This window comes from Manacus vitellinus, unplaced genomic scaffold, assembly GCF_001715985.3.
Source record: "Manacus vitellinus isolate BGI_N305 unplaced genomic scaffold, ASM171598v3 scaffold_18_pilon, whole genome shotgun sequence".
In the NCBI taxonomy this organism is placed as follows: Eukaryota; Metazoa; Chordata; class Aves; order Passeriformes; family Pipridae; genus Manacus; species Manacus vitellinus.
In genome coordinates, this window is record NW_021939324.1 from 11,283,075 (window position 1) to 11,307,444 (window position 24,370).

Here is a 24,370-nt window from a genome sequence, read left to right on the forward strand (position 1 = left end):
CCGAAACAGAGTTTGTAGCAGGCATTACCACCATGAACAAAAAAATGCACACAAGACTATGCAGGGTAAATGGCAAAACAACAGAATAAAAGAGAGCAACAGAAGCATCCTGCCCTTTAAAAGGTAGTTTCCATCAACGCTGAATCAACATCAATCTCATTGATCGCAAACAAGTCGGTGTAATCATAAACAACATCTGCAATAAATACTTTTGAGGTCAGGAACTGGTCAGAAGAGTCCCCGGGTACAAAATCCAAGCTCATCTCTAATATTATTATCCTATGCCAATTTACATAACTCATAGAATCATAGAATGTTAAGGGAGTTGGAATGGACCCTAAATATCACCTAGTCCCAACCCTCACTGCCATGGGCAGGGACACCTCCCACCAGACTAGGTTGCTCAAGGCTAGGTTTGGGGCATCCACAACCTCCCTGGGCAACCTGTTACAGTGTCTCACCACTCTCACTTAAAAAATTTCATCTTAATATCTAAGCTAAATTTCCCTTCTTTCCATCTATTCCTATTACTCCTTGTCCTATCACTACAGTTCCTGACAAAGAGTCCCTCTCTGCCTCCCCTGTAGGCTCCATTCAGATACTGGAAGGTTGCTATGAGGTCTCCATGCAATCTCCTCTTCTCCAGGATGAACAGCCCCAACTTTCTCAGCCTGTCTTCAGGTGTTTCAGTCCTCTTATCTACTTTGTGGCACTCTGGACTTGCTACAAGAGTTCCCTGTCCTTCTTATGCTGGGGACACCAGAAATGTACACAGTACTCTGGGTGGTATCTCACAAGTGCAGAGCAGAGGGGGAGAATCACCTCCTTCCACCTGCTGGTCCCACTCCTTTTCAGGCAGCCCAGGATTCAGTTGGCTGTCTGGGCTACAAGTGTAATTCTATTTTTATTCTGGGTTGTCCTTCAGTACCCAAGGAACAGGAACCTAATATAAACTGAATGTACCATCACACACAAAAAAAATTATCACACTGAATACTTTTATTGGAACTGAAGCTAACAAAATCAGTAGTTCTGAAGCTCCCCTTAAACCAATGCTGTGCTTCTAAATCCAAAACACCTCCACATTTCCTGTTAGTTTCTCCATTTGAATGTATCTGTGGGACATGCATCCTGACAAAATAGATTGACATGAAACTCTTCAGAAGAAATAACTTTTGTCTTCAAAATAGTCATACACAGTACCTTAACCTCTTGAATACTTTTTAAAGTACTGGCAAAGTTGATCCTCTGTAAATATCATGCATTGCTATAACAAAACTAAAGTTTTGAAGTAAGAACTTCTGTCATCTGTTTTAATTAAAATATCTGTGAAAAAATTAACTTCTAACTCTAGCAATTACTCAAATATGCCTTCAAGAAAAACATTGTTTCTTAAAGGACTATTTCTACATTCTTTCATACTTCTATTTACATTTAATCACTTTCTCATTCATCTTAAAGTCCATACAACATTGTTCACATTAAGACATTTTAATGGAGTGAGTTGAAACAACAGAAGTACATAGTACCTCCATCCCAAAAGAATTTGGGCAAAAATAGGACATATTTCCCACACAGAAAATATAATCTATTCTCAAAAAGCAGGTGACTGTCTTTCAAACAACTGTGATTTTCATATTAAAGATAAGGAAGAGGAAAGGTTCTTTTAAAAAAATTATTTAATAAAAACCTTTCAGCATAAGAAAAATAAATGCAAAATAAAGCTTGTGTGTCTTGAATATATAGTATACCTTTAAAAATAAAGGCAAATATTTTCTTCTCACAAACATCTGCTTTTGTAATTAATATTGTCATACACATGAGAAACGGTTTAATTTGTTAAATCTGTAATTTCTAAACTGTAAAAGATGTTTTGCAGGAGTTTTTAAAGGAATCAATAAACAAAACTAAACAGAGAGGCCCTTCTGTTTCTCCCAAACACTTCTCTGAAGATCTGCCAGCTGCCATTTTGACTAGCACAGTGTATACATGCAGTGATGTGGGATGTATGTAATTAGTAAACAGTTTAATGATTAAGAGTTCTTTAAAGAGGAGATGGACAATAAAAAACAGCAATAAAGGAATTCTGAGAGCAGTAACTAATGAAGCATGGATTCAAGTTTTCAGATGGACTCACTGTTTTACAGAATTACCCTGGAACTGAAGCTGTACAGTCTGCTTTGTACTATGAAGATAACCCACATTGGCAATAGATACTCAAAATTATGGAGAAAGTTTCATTTGGGATTTGTACCTCATTAGATAGTAGAAAACCAAAAAAATGGAAAAGTGTTGACTTAAGAGTAAACTCTGACAAATGTCCTCCTCAGGATCATAAATATCTTTTGCCTGTGCACATTCCTTGCCATGTCCACAGTGGTTACTGAACTCAGGGGCAATATGAATAGCATTAATAGATTTGCTAACACTTCGAGCATCAGAGCTCACTCCTCTGAGAAATTCAGTTTAAACTGATCAATGGGCTTGAAATTTACTGCTGGGAGGACAAATTAAACGGAAACAAGACTGCAATATTGTATAAGGCCAGTTCTCTAAGAATGTAAGTTAATTCGCCTAGTTGTATGCACAAAAGAATTGTTATTGTCTATGTAGTGGAATGAAAAATATTAAAAAAGCTATAAAGAAGCCTTTATGTTTTACTTTTTGGATGGTGAGAAAAACAGTGTTTTCTCCAAAGTTTCCAAAGACCACTTAAGTACAGTATGGCCAACACCCTAACTTCTCCACCATGGGGACAAGTGGCCCAAGCAACTTCCTTCCTGCAACTTCTACTCCCTGCACATTCTATCTTAGCAGCTTCTGATTGTGACATTGCCTCACATGAATGGTGTAGAATAAAGGTACTATTTTCTCTGCAAATAGGCCAGAAACTGTCTTTATTTAAAGACCTTCCTCACTGCTTTTTTGTCAACTCTTAGGGCTTAAGTGTGTCAATTAAAATTTTTCTTTCGCCTTTTTTTCCCAAAATAAACAGTGTGCTCCTTGCAGAGGACCAGGCCTCGTTCCAATTACACTATAGAAAAGTGATTTTTTTTTTTAACAGAGCATACTTTTTTTTAATCCCTGGTAACCACTCAGGTAACTGCATTCCTCTTTCAACCACAACTAAGCTACACACCACAGTCCCATTGACGTGCCTGGCAAATTGTTCTAGACAAGCTCCTCAGAGAGGGATTCCTGGAATTTCTCCACAGATTCTTCCAGGACTGTATTTGGTGCTGTTACTAAGCAGTTTTCACTCCAGCATTTCTTTTCGGTCTTTATATATTTTTAGTTCAAATAATAGGAGGCTACCCATAGCCTTCTCACCAGAAAAAAAAATCACTCGCTGACTACATTTACTGTGCAAATTGTGTTAGACAGCGAGAATACCTCATAAACATATGCATGGTTTACATAAACTATCCTTAACTTCTATTTATTTTAAACCTTCCGTTCTGTGACAATGATAAAAGTGCATCTAAGTTTGTGTTACATATTATACAACCTGGATTACAGTATCACAACTGTAATCTTAAGTATGTGTCCTAATTATCATGGCAAGTTTAACAATTGGTTTCAGCATTTGTAGAACAAAGAGTGATCTAAGAATATGGAAAATCTTTATGACAATAACTCTAGAAAATACAGCAGGAATTAATTACTTCCTACAAGAAAAATAACTGTCTTAAGAGAAAAAAATATCTTTCAGTACAGCAATCCAAGGGGTTAAGTATTTCTGAACTGTTTCGCACTGTATATGTCTCAAAGCAGAACAAATTCTTCGTAAATAAACTTCAGCAGTAAGTAACAGAAGCCAAAAACTGCTCGATACCACACATACAAAATTAAACATGCAAAATACTTTATGCAAATGAAGTTTATTAATTTAAATACTTCCCTTGGATACCTACATTCATTTTTTAAAATAGCTATCAAAAGTTTAATACATCTGCATGTATATAACTCATATATCCACAGAGCAAAAAATAACCAGCCAAGATTTACCAGCCAGGAATCAGTCAAAAAATAAAAAAAAAAAGAGGGAGAAAAAAATCACGGGTTGTGTACCAAGAAAGTCTTCGACTATGCAACCACTTTTTTATCCTATTCAGAACACAGCACAAAGAAATTATTTGACATAGTACATCTGCAAAGGCAAAGTAAGAAGAAAACTTGACTTTAAGTATCTAGAATTATAAATACAATTAGATATTACAACTCAATTCACTATCTGTTTATCATGTACTCACGATATCTATAACCAACCATTAGAGTCTTTAAATATCTAATATAGCACTTCTGGTTCCTGTTTACCAACACCCACATGTCCTTTTTTCCTGAAAACGGTTACAAAACACTTGCCAAATATTCCTACTGTATCTACAGTACTTTTCAAAACCAACACTGGCATGCCCTAGCTCTTTTTCTCTGTTTCCACCTGTACTTAAACTCTTTTTTTTTTGAATTGATGAATTTCTCTGAAGTTGCAAGAGAAAACTCCCATACCCTTTAATTTCTCCTCAAGGGCCCCTGCAGTAAGCTGATCTAGCACACATCTGTCTGATATGTAAACCATGCCAAGTTCTGTTTGAAAGCCTTGTCTAAAGCCACACAATATTTTTAAAGTGAGTACAGACCAGAAGAAAAAAACAGCTTTGGTTTATTTTATAATGCAGGGTATTTCAATATGTTACTCAATTAAAGCATCTTCAAAATAAGGAGAAAAAGGAACCTTTTAAACTTCTGTTAATGAAACTAAAGGCTGCTAACATCCTATAGCCATCAACTAGATGTAATCTAGCATGAAATACATGCACAAAGTGTGTGAAGGGGAAATACGGTCAATAATAACTCCTGTTCCAGTTTCTTGCTTCTGATTAATACATTATTGGCTTTATGAAGAAGAGGGTGGAACTAAAGTGGTTTCTCTTTGCTAAACAGACCAACAGAGTACCTCCTATATGCTCCCTCTTTGCATTTAAAATGAATAATTCTTGTAATTGTAACTCAGAAGATTGTTTAGTTTTCAAGTGCATTTGCCTTATCTCCCTACCAAACAGAAGAGATATGTCCATATGGTAGACAGTCACTAATAAAAGGAGGACTGGGTAAGACTGACATATGACTGCAAGTATGATGGGAAGAACTGAATTTCAAGCATTAAATTTTCTAAGTGCAGACACTGTCCAATAGCTGGCAGCACATAGGTGGTTTTATTCAGTAAAAATATTCGGAAGTTTATTTTGAATACATTTGGGTTTCTTTCTCTGCTCCTGGAAGCAGTGTGACTCTCTTAGAACAAACCTAGTGGTGTAATCCAAAAAATATTATGGATCTAATTAGAAGGCATATTTATAGCAGCTTTTAGAGTAAAAAAAGCAGGAAGTCAGGCCAGTGTTACTGTGCTTACAGACACTCTGTATAAGCAGCAATCAGCCAAAATCAATGCATCTACACTTTCAGCTGTATGGAAAATACCTGACCTCAGACCTGCTAGTTTTATATTTTAGGCTGCAGTTGTAAGGTAAGAAGACAGGGTCTGATCCCAACTGTGAAGAGAGGAGCTGGTGGGAAACTAGTTTTACATTTACTGATAATCAGAGTGATATACAAGAAAAGATGTCCCTGACTTCACATGCAGCAGAGGCTTTAAGGTGCGCATGGCCTGCAAGGAGGCTGACAGCCTTAGAAGATCCTTATTTCACTCTTCTCCATTGTCATTTGATGGGGAGGGCAGAAATGACTACTTCGACCTAACACTCTTTTTGTTTCCTTTTAAAAAGAAAAAAAAACACCAAAAAACCCCCAACCAATGAAAAAAAACAACAAAAAACAACCCAAACCCCAAAAACAGAAAACCACTTCCAGAGATGCAAAGCTGCCAAACCTTAGAATTACATGCAACCAGCAGAGACAAATGACCTAATATACAGGCATTAAAGCCTCAGGGTTCTTCCCAGAACCCACGTTTTCCATCCTAATATCCTATACGCCCTCTTTCTTGAAGTTTACTTGAGCTGAGGCTGCTCCAATTGCCTTCTGTCACTTCTCTGGCACACAATAAACAGAGCAATCTGGAGTTCATTTAAGTAGTTTAGCACATCAGGATACAGCTGGGAAAGGTTTTGGGAGAAAGGCTGGGTAGAGAGAAGAGGGCTGCACACAGTCCAACCAAGGCTGCGTGCAAGAAGGCAGGGCAGATGGGCACCTTCCAACACCACTGCCTGCAGACAGGGAAAGCTGCCCCATGATGAAACTCTCCAACCAGCCCAGGAACTGGAGAAGCTTCAGTTTGGGAAATTAGGAAGTCCGCTCCAAACAGTAGGAGTGGCAGGGCTACTACTCTGCATAAGGAGTATTAGAGCTGATCCTTGGATATCCAGTACAGAATCACAGAATATATTGAGCTGAAAGGGACCCACAAGAATCATCAAGTTCAACCTTAGCCCTGCACAGGACCATCCCCAAGAGTCACACCATGTGCCTGAGAGTATCACCCAAACACTTCATGAACTCTGTCAGGCTTGGTGCTGTGATCACTTCCCTGAGGGGCCTGTTCCAGTGCCCAAACACCCTCTGGGAGAAGAAGACTTTTCCAATACCTAACCTAAACCTTCCCTGATACAACTTCAGCAGCAACCCAACTCCTCCTGTGTGTCTGTGACTTTTTTATTTTACCACCTACAAGCTGGATCTCTTTTTTTCGTCTTTAGACATGTGCATTGGCTTTACACAGTGCAAGCGATGACTTGATTCCGGCAATTGGACAGATTTACATCTGTTTTTCACATCACTTTTGTTTGAGAGGAGTGACTTGAGTTTTCAATCACTTGGGGCCCTAGCTATACCCATAATATATTGACTCAATTCACTACCAGAAAGAGATAGATACCTGCTGGCATATAGATATAAAAAAAGGAAACAAAAGTCTTCAGTTATTACTTAGTACAGGAGACATTTGGAAAAAGTGCACCTTAGTAAGAAGTATGTGTCCCTAAGTTAGTTCTCACACCAAGCACAAAACCACAAAACCTGAAACTCTTCACTCTAAAAAGTAAAGAAAATAATATTCTTTATAACACTGGTCTTAGAGGTGAGATGAAAAGGGCTAATTGCTTTGTGATCTGTTTTAACTATTTTCTCTGCCGTAGGCTACTTCATTCTCCTAGAAATTGAGATGAAACAAGACAGTTAACTGGATAAGGTGAAAATGTATCAATCTTGTATGGGTACATTCGGCATTGTCTAGGCCTCTCCCATCAGTCACCTCAGCTTTTGCTAAATGCAACCAAGCTTACAGGGGAGTTATTTGACAAGTTAATGTGGCGAGACAGAAACATAACTAATGAAGAGAAATGGAAGTTTACATAAATAATTTCTGTTCACTTTAATAGTAATCTAAGCAGTGTTTTTAACCAGTTTTCATAAATCTGTTTTTCAGAAATGGATTATGTTTTCCAGGTAGGAAAATGGCAGATAACCTATTTGCTGAATGAGTGTTTCAGAGTAAGTTTATATTTGTTATTTATTCCTTTAACATCTTTGCTTGGTTACAGGTAACAATGGCTGAATAACATACTGCTGAACCTAAGAAAAAGGATGTTAAGCCAGACAAAACTGAACCTATTTTCTCCAAATAAACAGTTATGCTTAATATTTTCCTCCTTCATTTGGTCACATCAAGTGACTGACAAGAAGGAACACTTGAAATTTTTAACTTATTAATGATTATTTTTTTCCAACTTTGTGATTTATTGTTTTCCCAGATACATGCCAAAACATGCCCTCTTCTAACTACTCCCATGTTTCAGTCTCTGCAATATGCCTGCAATAAGGTCACAGCAATTTCCTCTTGGCAAGATCCAACCTTTCTCCAATATCATCATCCTTGAACTTTCTGCCACTTTTGATCATATTTCCTGAATCCTGAAGTTGTGAAATCTCTCCTCTTGGCAACTATCTAGCTGTACAGACCACATTCAGTACTTAAATACACACTATAACTCTCACAGATTTCAAAGGGGAGTTGTTCGTATGCACAACAGAAACAACTGCAGACTTCAAAGGAATAGCTGAATTGTATATTTTGCTCTTGTTGGGCATTATAGTTTTTATGGTTTTGCGCCTAATGATCATTCCCTAGAATGCTTACCCTGGAAACTGTCCTTTACAGGTTTTCCTTTTCCATTCCTTGAAGTGGGTAAGAAGCTGAAAAATCTACCTTGCACTAACAGATTCCTCTGCTCAAAGACAGCGTTTCACTATAAACAAAGCTTTAGTCAAATGTTTCACCCATACCTCAGAAATAGGTTAATCCTTTCATTTTCAGAAGACATCTTGCCTTCTTTGCTGTGCAAATTTCTTATCTAATGTAATGATATTAAAATAATAAAGCACATCTGCTTTGTGATTCAACTTGTGCCGGCCAAATGAGTTTCTGCCCAATTGCTCGTCATCCCTGATGCCACCAACAGTCAGAATTTACCTTCTTCTCTGTATTACTGACCAAACCACTCAACCAATCCTCCCTCAGCCTACTTAGTCCAAACTTGCATTAACAAATGTCAGTGGGCTAGGTCACTGCAAATGAGGTAATGGTGGCACCTCGAGTGGTGAGCAATCCCAGTCTCCACAATTACAGTTGCAGTTTTATCTTCCTCATAAGGACTTCTGCCCTCATCAGTAACCACCACCTGACCCATACATGTGAGTCCAGAAGTCTCGTCTTCCTCATACTCCCACTTTAGAAGGGGAGTTACTAATTTTTCAAAAATCCAACTTCAGGTTTCTCTCAGGATTATGGAATATGTGACCCATTAAATTAGTCAAGGTCTTCAGGTCCATGTTTTCCCAAAGCCTATCTCCTCATTTGCCTTAGGCTGCAGCAAGGCTCTGACTGTACTAATTTAAAGAATAGAGCTAATTAAAAGCTCTCAGATCACACAAGGGATCAACAGTTCCTAAAAACGGCTGGTATCATTGCAAGTGTGCTTACTCTTAACATAGTTCCATCAAAATTACTTGGTTTAATAAACTGAAACTACTGTAGCTATTAAAAACATTCAAGCTACCCAAGGTCACTTGGAGAGAATCACAGGAAGCCACATGCAGTCCCTGAGCGCAGCTGAGAGACCCCAGGGGCAATCGCTTGTGAAAGGAGGCACCTGTGGGCAGAAAAATCCCCTAACCTTAGCCCCACACATCAGCATTGCTGTCTACAAAGTTATTCTTCCTCCTGAGGCATGCATTTTTCCTTTTATTTTTTTTTTGCCATTGAATTCTTTCTGCTACCTTTGACTTTCTAATGAACTGTAACTGATGGTCAGCAGTAGTTTATCTCTCCCAGTCAATCTTAGCCATTTGTGGTCAGTAAAATGTAATTATTAAACTGTTTTAGACAAAAGCTTTGCTTTTTCAATCCACTGAAATCAGTGGAATACAGCCTGATGGCAGGAGAATATGAATTTATATCATTTGCAGTCACAATTGCAATGAGAAAAGTAATGGAATGCACCTTTTTTTTTTAACCCCCATGAGTAATGGGAAAATTCTATTGAATGGAAGAATACTACTGAAAAAACTTGTGACTTAATACAAAAAGCATGCATAGGATGCCATTCTTAATATTCACTTGTTACAAATGCTTATATGATTGCAAAACATGTTACATTGCTGCAGTGCAAATAGAAAGAAGTAGACTTAAAACAGACTTAAGGAGATACAACTATTAAAACTGTCATTAAATTCTGCATAGCACATGTCAGCATACTCTATTTCATTGCTAATTTGATAAAGTATATACTTGCAAGATACCAGAAGCAGTGCAGTGCTTCATTACATCCAGTTCTCTGCAGTGATCAGTAATAATCTTTTGCATATTCTAAACATGTAGATCATCTACAATACAAGAAGCCAGTAATGAAAAACCTGCTGCATTATTTGTTTTTATGTGTCATTGGCCAGAGCCATTTAATCTAAAATATAAGTGAAATTACTGCTGCAGATTTCTGGTTCTTCCCAACTAGTTCAAGCAACTCTGGAATCTTAATACAGCATTCAGGGTCAGCTCACTTCAATGCAGACAAAGCTCTGGCTGTACTTTAACCTGAGAAAACACAATTGGAGGTCAAAAGTAGGAGCAGGCACAGGCAGCATTCCACACAGCAGTAGTGCTCAAAGTTCAAATAAAACGTGAGGGTGTTCCTTCCTGCCTAAAGAGAAAAATAAAGATAGATGCTGTAGAGTGAGAGACAGATATTCCAGTCATAGGAGGCAATGAAAGTATCCAGAAACACGGATATTTCAAAACATAATAAAGAGGAACATATAGAGAAAGCAGAGGAACAATTAAGACTGAACCGTAAGGAACTCAAAAATACAAAGAAGGAACCTTTCAAAAGGAGGGGAAATTAGATTATTAGTTCCAGTATTAGTACAAAGAGAGAAAAGAAAACTGCAGGGGACACTGCAGTAAGAGCTCTCCAAGCCATTTTCACATCAGACATTTACACAATCTGATACATTCACCTGTGGCCAAATCTCAACATCCACTGACATATGGACTTCATGCATATGGACTTCAGTGTTTCTTTTGGTATTTTTAACTCAAAAATCTGTAAAATGTATGGCTTCCTTGGCATTTGGAACACTTCCATTCTGACCCTCTAAGTAAAATCTGCTGGTTTTACTCTCTCACAAATTAAGGCAGAGAGGGAAAATCCTACTCTTTTAATGTATGCTAAAGTGAAATCACCCACAAATATAGATCTGTTATATTTTGCACATAACAATGACATGAAATAATGAAAAGAGAGAGAGAGTAAAGAATATGAAGGACAGTTGTGTAGAGCTTTTATTTCGAAGCTCTTAAATTCTTCTGTACAGTTTAGCCTAGGAGCATACTTCAGTTCTGGAGTATTCATAAATTACAGAACAGATGTACTAACCAAACCATAGTTTATATGAACATATATGAAAAAAATGAAAAAGCAGAGAAGGAAAACAGATCCAGAACATCTCAGCAGGGATTCAAGTAACCCTTTGCAGATACTACTTATTTGACTAAGGTGATCTTACAACACCTGCAACTTCTTCCAAATTCTTAAACCAGATCAGACAAAATTGCATGCTTCTTTCCCAAGCGAATCAGTGATTGATTTTCCCTGTGTTTCTACAGGGCTGTTCATGATTAACAATGTAAGTCTCCTGGAGAAGCAGTATTTCTAAATAAATATGAAAGCTTTCTGTCAGACAGTTCTACGTTGTTCCAAACAATATTTATCAGTAACAAAGGAAACCTAAAAATGTATATAAAATTCAAAGTTCAGTCTATTTGTTTTAGTTCTATTAAACAATTATTGAAGAAATACTGAAACACAAAACTGTAAAAAGCTAAGGAATTCCATTTTGATAACTTTGTATGATCTTCTGTAATATAATGCAGTGGTGGATTTCTCAGTCCTGAGAGATAAGGGTCAGGCAAAGAGTGAAGTCAGGACCCTGAATTTTAGGAAAGTGAACTTCCAGCTCTTCAAGTTAGACTTCCTGGGAAACTGCCCTTGGGGACAAGGGGGTAGAATAGAACTGAGGGACCTTTAAGGAAACTTTCCCCAAAGGGCAAGAGCTCCTGATCCCCAGGAGTAAGAAATCAGGGAAGGAAGGCAATGGCTGAGTCAAGACCTGACAGTCAAATTAAAGGGCAAGAAGGAAATGCACATGCATTCCAAATATGGAAGCAGGAACAGGTATCCTAGGAAGAGTATAGGGATGCAGTCCAAGATATGCACCAAGGAATAGCTGGAGCTGTGCATAACAAGAATAACAAGAATAACAAGGACTTCTACAGGCAGAAAAGGAAAGTCAAGGAAAGCGTACACCCTCCAATGAGGGGATAAACTGGCAACAAAGGCAAACTGGTGACAAAGGCTGAGGAGAAGGCTGAGGTCCTCAACAACTTTTTTGCCTCAGTCTTCACTGGCAGTCTCTCTTCTCACACTTCTCAAGTGGATGGACTACAAGACAGGGACTGGGGGAGCAAAATCCTTCTCACTCTAAGAGAAGATCAGATTCATGACCACTTGAGGAAACAGAACGTACATAAGTCTATGGGACCTGACCAGATACATCCCAAAGTCCTGAGGGAACTGACTGATTGAATTGCCAAGCTGATCGATCTCCATGCCATTTGCAAAAGTCATGGTAGTGAGGTGAAGTCCTTGTTCCTTGCAGACTGGAAAAAGGGAAATACCCATCTTTAAAAAGGGTAGAAAGGGAGACCCTGGGAACTACCAACCTGTCAGCTTCACCTCTGTGCCTGGGAAGACCATGGAATAGATCCTACTGTACATGGAGGACAGGGAGGTGATTCAGGATAGCCAGCATGGCTTCACCAATCCTGACCTGGTTGGTCAAGCCTGACCAACCTAAATGGCCTTCTCAAACAAAGTGATTATATCAGTGGACAAGGGAAGAGCTAAGGACATCCTTTAACTGGACTACTGTAAAGTTTTGATGCATTCCCTCCTGATGATCCTTCTCTCTAAATTGAAAAGAGATGGATTTGATCCGTGGACTATTCACAGGATGATGAACTGGCCCAATAGTCACACTGACAAAACTGGTCAATGTCTCAGTGTCTGGATGGAGATCAGTCATGAGTGGTGTTCCTTGGGGATCCATACAGGGACCAGTGCTGTTTAATATCTTCGCCGATGACACGGTCAATGGGATTGAGTGCACTCAGCAAATCTGCAGACAACACCAAGCTGAGTGGTGTGGTTGACATGCCTGGAACCCATCCAGGGGGACCTGGACAAGCTCCAGAAGCAGGCCCATGGGAATCTCATGAGATTCAACAAGGCCAAGTGCAAGGTGCTGCAGCCGGGTTAGGGCAACCCTGGTATCAGTACAGGCTGGGGGATGAAGAGATCAAGAGCAGCCCTACAGAGAAGGACTTGGGAGTATTGGTGAATAAAACCCTGGACATGAGGCAACAACGTTCACTCACAGCCCAGAAAGCCAACCATTTCTTGGGCTGCATCAAAAGCAGTGTGGCCAGCAGCCAAGGGAGGTGATTCTGCCCCTCTTGTCTGCTCTCATGAGACTCCACCTAGAGCACTGCATCCAGCTCTGGGGTCCTCAGCACAGGAAGGATGTGGACTTCTTGGAGAGGGTCTACAGGAGGAAGAAGACGGTCAGAGGTGCTGGAGCACCTCTTCTATGAGGAAAGGCTGAGAGAGTTGGTGTTGCTTAGCCTGGAGAAAAGGTGGCACCTCATTGCAGCTTTCCAGTACTTAATGGGGGCTTAGGAGAAAGAGATTTTACCAAGGACTGTTGTAACAGGACAAGGGACGATGGTTTTAAACTAAAAGAGGACTGATTTTGATTGGATAGAAGGAAGAATTTTTTTATGATGGGGGTGGTGAAATAGTAGGACACATTGTCTGGAGAGGTGGTGGATGCCCCATCCCCAGAAACACTGGATGGGGCTCTGAGCAACCTGATCTAGTTGAAGATGCCTCTGCTCAGTGCAGGGGGGTTGGACTAAATGACCTTTAAAGGTAACTTCCAACTCAAACCATTATGTCATTCTATAAAATCAAGCTATATTAAGAAAACATAATAGCAAATATTAAAAAATATGAGTGCTCTACAGAACAGATTTAGTATGTAGTCATGTCGCTGAGTGATTCTTAGTGACATTAGAAGTAGTATTCCTCTTTTTCTTCCACATTTGAAGTTCAAAAGTTGGCTATTGAAGAAATTTAGGTTCTAACAGAGTAATGGCAGTATACAAAATTGTACTTATCTCCTTTGTTATGAAACCAGCTGATCAGTAAATATCATATATTTGGGTATATCTTAATATTTAATACCTTTAATAGTATTTGGTCACTTAATAGCACCCAAGACAACGTACAGGACAAGGAAGAAATTCTAAAAGTTGTGCAAGGAAGAATTCTGAGGAAAACCAGAGAAAGCTTATTTACTTAAAGTTTTTCTAAGCTTTTTTGATATCACCTATAGTGTTACAATATGACTGGATGTGGCACAGTGCTATGGTTTAGCTAGCACAGTGGTGTTGGTCAAAGGTGGGACTCAATGATCTTGGAGGTTTTTTCCAACCTTAATGATTCTATAATTAGAAGATTGTACCATAGTCTCTTTTCACTTTCCACAGGAAGTGACAGACATTCCACCATTTGGATATCTAAGATGGGCAACAAAGGAAATGGATAGAAAACCATATTCACTAGGTCCTAGTAAAATAAGGAAGGAGTAAATTCTTTAATTTCAAAAAAGGAATTTCCTCCTTCCTTTTCCTCATATATCTGATATATTTCCACTGTACAACACCTGAGCTCAGAATGATGAAAGCTTAAAATTGGAAACTCAAACTCTCATGAATTTGGGACTTTTTTCCCTTTTCTTGTACTATTGCATCAAGAGATTTTACAAGTTGTAAACAGCACCAACAGAAACACACTTCTAATGCTGAATGTTACAGCATCTAAAGCAATCCTACCCCTGTGCCACTGTCAGCCAGGCAGCACAGTTCCCTTAACTGGATGAATTACAAGGGATGATTGATTGAGGACAGGTTTTTCAACCACCTTTGTCTCACTGATCCAAAACAGTATGAGCCATTAAATTGGACAACAGATGATATTGCTTTTTTTTTTCATTCATGTAATTCTGGCTTTTTTTCCCAACACTAAGTTGTTTATTTTTCTCTCTTATATTGTAATACTGCATTTTAAAAATCAAATTCAATTCAACCTTGAATACTAGCAACTATATATGTTCCCTTAATTCACAACAACTAAACAATAATGAGTGTAACAAGTATAGAAAAGGATGGCAGAAATAAGATGGCATATCCAATTCATTCACAGTTTAGTTTTGTAAACATTTACTACATGTTACATATATCGTGCTCCTTTGAAAAGCTGGGGCTTTATGAGCAATCTTATACTTAATCAGAACCTCATGGAGGTCAGCATAAAGGTCTATCTGTCTGAAGCAGAACAGGAACATATATTAAAAGTTAACTGGGAAATTATTTCATATGTAACTCACAGATTTTAAGAAGCCAATTTAACAATGTTAGTGTCTTGGTATTGTTGAAAACAGAGCATGTCAGTGAAGTGACTAACATTACCTTCAATATTCCTATAAAAGAGATTTCTGAAGTTTGCAACTCAAAATAAATAAAAGGAGTAACATGCAACATGCAAACAAACCCAGACAAGTACAAAAGATAGAAGGTGGGACAAACCTGCTATGCCTATACCTTTTCTCCCTGATGAGGAGACTACAGAAGAGCCAAACCCCAGAAGTTTTGTTTACATTAAGTGCTGACATCTCTGTTCCATAATGCAAATCTGGACTTTGTATGATTTTGTTTTAAACACTAAGGAAATTACAGAGGCAGTCAATAGGTCATAGTAGTAGAAAGCAAAGAATGGGAACTACAAGCAAGAGTGATACAACATTTTAAAACCCTCTCAGTTATTTAGCAGACATGATCCCTCCACATATCATTTAATATGTACTTATTTAAAAATGAAGTGACAAATATAAGCAGGAAACAAGTCTGCACGCATAACATTCATACACAGAAGTTCGAATGTAAACTACAATCAGTTGCCAATATCAACAAAACAAGCAGGCAGTTAGCTCTTGGTTTGTCTTGGTGGGGTTTTTTTAAATCTTTTTTAATTTTCTGTGTGAAATTTTATATATGTGAAAGGGAATTATATAGCACTTACTACTGCCAGACACAGTATTAGCAAACATCAAACAGCTTTAATGCACAGCTCTGTAAATGCATCTCATTTTTGACCTCCAACATTCTTGCTGAAAGTCTAGGTCACAGAACAGGACATCAGAGCCCTTCCTTTGTGTGATTTAAGCTCATGGTTGTGACTCACAGTTAAACAGAGAGTACTGTCAATAACATTGGTAAAGGATGACATTTGGAGAAAATTTCTCCCCTCTGATCTTCACAGCATAAATAACGCTTAGTCTGTACATGTTCCAAGTGCAGGACTCCTACTGAAGTTTCATTTAAAAAAAAAAAAAAGAGTACAGAACACACAGCATAGATCTCCACTGGTGATAAGAGGCTCGCTGCATGAATTAAAGAACAACTTTGCCCTTAATTTGATCTCAAGCTCTTCCCTGCTTCCCCATATTCCATCCGAAAGATCCATGTGTAGCTGTGTTTTTCAGTCATGTTGCAAGTGTGACAGAAGAGAAGCACACTGCCTCTGATGGCTAATGCGAAAGACGTACTTCCAATGAACGAAACCAAAATCATTTGGTTAAGATCAGTTGATGAGAAAACATCTGTTGTGTACTTCAGTATGATGATGTATACTCTCAGCAGAAGGAATAACAGTGAATGTTCAATGTAAGCAGCAGAAAAGCCTCTCTGTCTTCAGGCTGACGCATTACTGTATTTTCAGTATTAATACAGATTTTTTTGTATATGTGTGATGGAAGAACCATTGAAAGCCTTTCAATTAGAGGGACAATAGAAAACTACACCTTCTACTATAAAATTCTGCTAATGTAATTATAGTTGTGCTTTAAATACAACCATAGGGCTTTTATTTTCCATCAAGGGAACATAATACCCCTCCTGCATCAGAGCACCATTTGCTGAGCAACTTTACTGTGCATTAACAGAGTCACTTTCACCTAGTTGTGCTCATGTAAATCAACCTCTATGGTTTTTTGTAACTCACCAGAACTGTCTCTTTATAGTGTGATTGAAGGTGCTTGCAGCTAAGGCATCTTTGCTTATTTCCTCTTAGGAAGCAGCAGATGCTCAGGCAATAGATGTCCAGGCATCTTCCTCACTAGAACACACCAAACCTCTCAGAAACTCCCAAAAGACCAATTCAAACAGGTCTTCAGATCTATAATAAAAAAATCTGATAACACAGTCTTCAAAATTAGCAACTCCAACACCACAGACAGAGAATAACTGCCCTAACCAGTCTGTCCTTCAGCTGGCTTGGACAATCTGCAGTTAGAAGTCTCTCTGAAGTCCCTTAGCAGCAAAAGTGAAGGAACAGGAGTTCATACAGGAACAAAGGCATCAAGAAGATACCAAAATGCCCTTAGAGAATCAGTGAAAGTGAGATTCATAGTCTCAAAGTAGGCACTGGAAATAAGAAAAAAAAATCCCAGTATTTCCTAAGACAAAAGCCGTAATATGCTCGCTGGAATGCAGGGGGAAAAAAGAAAAGGGCCATATGAAATTCGGGGGGAAAAAACCCTAGAGGTGTGAGAGAAAGAAACTGTATAAATATCAGTATGTCCAAAACAATCTGTGCTCTTATTAATCATAATTCTAAAATGATATAAAGACTCTCTTTTTGAGTGAAAACAGTCATCGATGTCACATGCTTCATTATGGAAATGATTTATGCAGTTTCCTCTTTGCAATGTTCCACGTGTTCTACTTTTCAAAGCCCTCTTACAGCAACTAGCAGGCACTACAGTGCCAACTCACATTTAAAAACTGAGAGACATCATGGAAGAAAGAGAGGTAAGGAGTTTTTCTCCAAAATGTTTTAGTATATTAAAAAGCTGAAAGTTAAATAAAGTAAAGGATGCTAGCTTTAATTCAGAATTGAAATTAAGAGGTCAGATTCCTTTGCTTTATTGGTGGCAAGTTTATACCAAAATTATTTGTAATACCTTGTAGAAACTATAAACACATCATATTCACAGCAAATCCCCACTTCTATTAGAAGAAGGTTCTTCACCCAGAGGATGGTTGGGCACTGGAACAGGCTCCCCAGGGAAGTGGTCACAGCACCAAGCCTGACAGAGTTCAAGAAATTTGGACAATACTCTCAGGCACATGGTGTAACTCCTGTGGTGTCCTATGCAGGGCTAAGAGTTGGACTTGATGATTCTTGTGGGTCCCTTTCAACTCAGCATATTCTGCAATTCTATATTTGAAGCAAAATTTGGACTCTAAGCCAGCATTAACAGTTCTGAGGTAAATTTGTGCCACTTTAATGCTTTTCATGACCTTTATTTTAAGTCAAGGCCCTCTTCAAGGACATTGGTAGTTACACTCTCTTGCGACTGCTAAAAAGAAAAATACACCCTATGTCTCATGTTCTTTGATTTCAAGTGGATGAAAGGCCATTCATGGGTACCCAACACTGTTGCACCCTTTTTCATCTGTTTTGCTTAAACAAGCAATGAATTCATTGTCACCAATGACCTCATTAGCATAGACTTACTTGCATCTGCAGTATAAAAAGTGCTCCATAAAAAGAAATTCTATTTTATCTCACACCAGTCAAGACTTTTAAAGCTACTATTTGATATACAAATGAACTAGCTCACCTTTTTCTTATTTACTTGTAGAAATAGCTTGTCTATCTGCTCCAAAAGACACCAGTGATGTTGATTTAGGATATAGCAATGGAGTCAGACTTTGCTAATGACCAGGTAACTTTATTTTTATCCTGGTGTCTCCATCAAGCCACTTTAAAGAGGAATTGAAGTTCTTCTACACAGTTTAGAAGCCTCTTTCAAAATGTGCAGTATTTCCATTTGTTAACTAGCGTGTTTTCAAGGCAATCCTGCTTGAGCCATAACAAATGGGAAGAAACACAGAAGAGTATAATAAAAAAAAAATTCTATCACGAGATCAAAGATTATAAGTACCCACTAAAAAGAGAGCCCTAATTTGGGGTCAGCACTTCACAGTGAAGTAATCAATCAGAAGACTATTTGTTGCAGTGCTACTTGCTGTAGCACACAATAGGAAATGATCACCTGTAAATTATTTTGAGGATGGGACTTTTGAAGCAGGGAGAGATGCAAACATAGAAATGTCAGTTTTGGCCACAACTAAAAAGGAAATAGTAATGAACCTAGTAAAACATACTCATGTAAAAGTAGGGCCTTTGCTCATGCACAGCTCTGCATGAGATACTCAATCCTAGATCCTCTCATGTTTCTTTTCAAGCATGTTTGAACGTCTATTCCGAAACACACCACTTGAAAAAGCACTAAATAAAATATAGAAAAACTGAATAATTTCACACTTATTCCCCTTTTTTGGTCATTTTTAAAAAATGCTTAATGAATCTAGTTTCAACATCTGGTTTTTGAAACTGGGTCTTTAATGCATGCAATGTTTGATGCCTGGAAAGAAAATTGTTTGAAGTGAAGAGAGAACACTGAAAAAAACCAAATCACTGGCCCCTGGTTTCCTTGATCTAGGACAAATTTATGTCCATTTTAGCCATTAAATTTAACTCCTGGCAGTTTGAAATGTCAATTAACTCAAAATAAGTCTCATTAGATAGTGCAGACACTGGATTCTCCTAACAGTTTGACTCTTGTTGAAATGTACCTGTAATTGATTGCAAAATAATCACTGTTAAAAAGCAAGGTATGCTGTCACTGTTTGGAAAAAAAGAAGTTTCATAAATGAAAAAAATAAATTTGTCTTTTTAATTCACTCGTACCCTGTAATTCTAGCTCAGATTTATTTAGTTTTATTTCACAATGTACTGAACAAACATTACTGAAATAACTCTACCAAGACTCCATCAGCAAAGACTGGATTTTTTCCATATGGAATAAATACTGCTATCATTTTCCATATGTCTTTGCTTACTTTCAGTTCTTAATATAAAAACATTGCAAACAGAAACAGGCACAGAAGAGTTATCAAACCCTGCTAGAGCCAAAACCTGGACACAAATGTAACATCATAAGGCAAACAGGTTTGAATTCAAAATGAAATTCCAGGACTCCAAGTGCTATAGCTGCTAAACTCAAAACACATCAGTGTATTTTCATCAAACCTTGGGGTTTGCTTTGGGGGTTTTTTGTCGTTGTTGTGTTGCTTTTGTTGTTGGGTTTTTTTAAGTGTTCACAGAAAACTAATTTGCCATTTTGACAGCCCTACTATGTAAAGCCTGGACAAAAGAGTAACTGTAAGCATTGAAAGGCTACTTCCTACTCCCAACCAAACAAGAATAAATATGTTCCTGAAACCTAGCCAAGCAGCTGTATTTCAAAAAGATTCTGTTTCATTCTTAATTTGGAAACAAAGGAGAGTGCTTTGCAATGTATTATTTGCATTACTCTAATAATCTAGAAAGCAGATCCTGTGCCTGCACATACAAAAGCTTAGACAGTAATTTGGCAGACTAGACCGTATTATCATACAGTCAACTTTTTTACTAACAGACCTTTGCTTCACGGAAGTAAAACACCAATGAAACATTTCAAACAAGACAAAAATTACATGTCACATTAAAGTAAGGGAAAGAAGGAGTTCTGGCTTCAAACTGCTTGCTGTTTGTGCTTCATACAACACATGGCAAATCATAGACTGGTCAGGTAACTTCCTATAGCCCAGGACAAATGAATTTGTAGATGGCTCTCAGTAAGGATTCAATTCTGACAGATCCTCAGTAACTGCAGTGACAAGTAAGATGTTTTTAACTTCACTGCACTCCTCAGATTTTACAATGGTGTTTTTACTTCAACAGGAGCATCCCCCATTTGCACAGACACTATTTTCGAGCTGGTTTTGTAATGCTTGAGAAAGCTCTAAGAGCAGGGAGAGAAACTGTTGCTTCATTTTAAGCCCTGCTTCACTTTCATTGCACTTCAGTACCTAAAAATATATGGAGGAAGGACAGAGGGGCCAGATGTCTCTCCAGTCAGCCTGTTAGACACTGTAGCAAAGTTATTACTGAAGGAATATTTAAAGGAACTTACCAGTAGAGAAAACAAGAACTGTGTTGTCCCAAAGACCATTTGTTTTCAGAGCATCAGTAAGATTTCCTACAGCTTCATCCATAAGAGTCACCATCCCTGCATAATGGCGCCTCTTTAAATCTTTTATGAAAGAATATGGTTTCACATATTCGTCAGGGACCTCAAGAGGTTCATGGACAGACTGAAAGGCAAGGTAGAGAAAGAGGGGCTGGGGTGGAAGGGACAGAATGGAAATTAGTTGAACACGAAGTACTACATGCCAAAGTTACTGCAGCAAAAGCAGACCTGATTCATCAACAGTGCAGGTAATGTGTTTTAGTTTCTTCCACATCTTCTAATCCCTGCACATAAACTAACAAAACTTTGAAAAATTACTTCTCCAAAGCTGTGGAAAAACATCAGGTGTATCTTTTCTTCATAATACATTTGTGAACAATTTATTTGTACTAAACTTCTCACATTAAACTTTCCATTCTCTTCTTAGAAGAATAAATTACTTCTAAACCATTTCTAAAATCTTGATAATTGTATTGTAATAAAAGAAATGGAGATCAGTAGCAGGTCAGTGCCAACCAAAGCTGACAAGTTTTACCAGCACTACTTCTCACATTTAGCTCTATGCACCTTAGTGAATAGCCCCAAATTACAGTTCAAGTGCGGGTCTCTCTCTGTTAATATTTCATTCACATTTTTTAAAACATTCTTTAACATTGAAGTTATCAGAGTAACAGCTGCTGACTGTACCTTGTCAGTTTTGTGATTTGCTATAAGATCTATTGCTCTTTCTGTAAATAAATTTGTGGAGTACACATTTTTAAATCCAGTTGCAACTTCTTCTCCATCTCGAAAGTCCAGAGCACAGCGCGTTACATTCTTTGTTTTGATGAGAACGCAACGGTCATGAGTGTAATAATCCTCACTGCCCAAAAGATAGCCTAGAACAGGAAAAGATGTGAAATGAGCAGGCCAACATCGTGTCACATAAACAGATACATCAGGGAGAGAAAAAAGCCAAACATAAATGTCAAAACATTAGTGGTTTTGAGTTGAAGCATGAATTCAACACTGAACTACCTACAGAGACACCTCTGACAGGTCTAAGTAGCCCAACATTTAATACCTCATCGACTGTTCATCACTAATGGAAGTAGTAATTTCAAAAGAAATTAAACATTCTGAAAGCAGTTCCATGATTTCATAATTATAATTTGATATCAAAAACATTAGCAATAAACTAATGCACTGATAGCAAAGGCAGTGATCTAGTCTGTGCACTAGTCTGATTTTTGCTGGTACAATTTTGTATGTTTGTATTTTCATGTAAGACTTCCATTTCTAATAGAAAGTTTGGAATTTTTTTTAATTTATTTATTCAAAAACACTCAAGTACAAAGCTTCTTTTATGTCAGCTGTAAAGTAATTTCCGATCTATTGCTGACACCAGGTGGTGAAGAAAGGACACTATCATTTAGAGATACCCAAAAGAAACCAAGCAAAAATTCTATAGGTATAGATTTGCTCCGACCTAGGGCTATCCTGTGGAGGAGAACATAACCCTTTGTGTTTCAGTTATCAGAAACGAAACTTTTTAAAATTCTTTGAATCTCAGAAATTAGTACTGCTTACTTGAATTTTTATTCAGCAGCTTCAGATAGTTATTTACTCTGTGCTATGTGCTATAACACATGTACAGAAAGAAGGAAGTTGCCTTAAATACAATATAAATGTCTAATATATTTTTAGGAGAAAAATATGTTTTCTTTCAAAGCATGAAGACTGACTTTGTGTGCAGACTGCTTACATCAATGTACTCAGAGGAACAAGTTGCCTTTTTTCCATTTTGAAGGCCCAGTGGAGGACACATTCCATCAAGCGTGCCATGGAATCAAATGTTGCTACCAGAATTTGCCTACCAGAATTTCATTAACATTGTAGGATATTGAACTGTTACATTCCTTGAAAAATAATGTCACATTGGGCACCCAACGACCAACCCAGTGCCAGCCTGTGTTCAGGCTCCTGCATTAAGTGCTTGCTCAGTCCCAGGGTGAGATTTCATGAGGAATGGCAGCCCACCTACATCTATGCCATCAAAAAGATCCCAAGCTTCTGTGAAGGGACGGGAGGAAGCATATATTTTTAAGCAATGAGCCCTTGTATTCTGGTCCATATATATTAGCTTAATTCAGTTGTGAAACCATGGCCCCAAGCTCCCTGAAGAGTCAAAACTGATGAACCATCTAAGGGAATAGTTTTTCCTACCTAACATTTGGATCAACATTGTCTATAGAGGGCACGTAGCACAGTTTTGCTCTTCATTTAAGCCTAAGGTTAGAAAAGTGAGACACAGGCTTCTACATTGAAGTGAATGATTTTGAAATTCATGATTCAATTAAAGTGTCTTAAAAACAACCAAGTGGACATGGACTACTTTGCACTCAGTACTGTGCAAAACAAAACGCAGAGCAGACAGCCCAAGTCACTTAACATCTGTGACACTTGTGCAAAACTAATAAACCTCCAATCGACACTGGGAGAGGAGTCCAACATTTTAAGAGGAAGAATAAGCAATGGGTAGCTACAAGTTGCTCTGTAAGTACTGCACTCACACATGGACAATCTATTTTTCTATTAGTCTGAGAGTTTGACTTCGTAAGTAGCAAGCTTTTGGATGCTGCTTTATAGACGTTTTCACACCATCCTGTCACCAGATTTGCAAAACCAGCGCTACACAAACTGACGGTAATCCCCATTCCCTGCTCTCCTGTGCTGCTGTGGGGAAGAGGTAGAGAATTTGGAATAAAATAGGAAAGCGGGAGGGTGGGGGAAGATCGTAAGAGCGGAATACCTTATTCAGAGCCATACAATAAGTACAGTATTTTCTTCAGTAAGTTGCTAAGCTTAGGCATATTTATAAAGGCATTATTTTAAGCAGTTCAGAAACATGAACACCCAGGTATTGATGTACTTATAAACTAACAGTAAATCTGCTGTTCTTAAAAGAATAGGGCAGTTTTTCACCCTTTTTAACACTGTATTTATTGCACATATTAAATCAAACCATTACCAAAAAAAGTATCAAATCCTCTGCGGGTTGGAAGGCACTCTTTTCTGTACATCCCTAAATGCCACTTCCCCACCATATGAGTAACATATCCCGCCTCTTGAAGTAGCTCTGGGAGGAGTTTCTCATCCAGTGGCAGACAGCTGGGCTGGCATGGCCAAATTATCTGGTGTTGTAAACCTGTGTGGATCTAGCAGATAAAAGAAGCACGAGAGATCACTTACAATGCAGCCATGTGTTCCCACGGGTCAATTTATAACCAAGCCCAAAAGGACATACAGCTACATCAGAGGTTAGCCTTAGTTTTAGGGGATCCTCTTTTTACTGATGTAGCACTGAGAAAGATGAGGAAGCTGCAGGTGGAGGGCAAGGTGGCATGGAGGAAGACAAGAAAATAGTACTGCGAGGGTTAACATCATCTTCCCAGGTATAAATCAAGTGCAATTAAAAAAATAAAACAAACACCAAAACCAAAAAAAACAAACCAACACAAAACCAAACAAACCCAAAGCTTCTAATGTTTTTAGC

General features: G+C 38.1%; 1 protein-coding gene across 1 annotated transcript in view; it reads right to left on the minus strand.

Moving 5' to 3' along the window:
- Nucleotides 1-24,370, minus strand: part of ARSB (arylsulfatase B) — a 63,598-nt gene extending 39,228 nt beyond the window's left edge. The window contains exons 1-3 of the mRNA XM_018070519.2: nucleotides 23,846-24,370; nucleotides 21,523-21,713; nucleotides 20,779-20,986 (exon numbers count right to left, since the gene is read on the minus strand). Coding sequence (XP_017926008.1) covers nucleotides 20,779-20,986; nucleotides 21,523-21,713; nucleotides 23,846-23,921 — 475 coding nt within the window. The 5' untranslated portion in view covers nucleotides 23,922-24,370. The remainder of the gene's footprint in view (nucleotides 1-20,778; nucleotides 20,987-21,522; nucleotides 21,714-23,845) is intronic.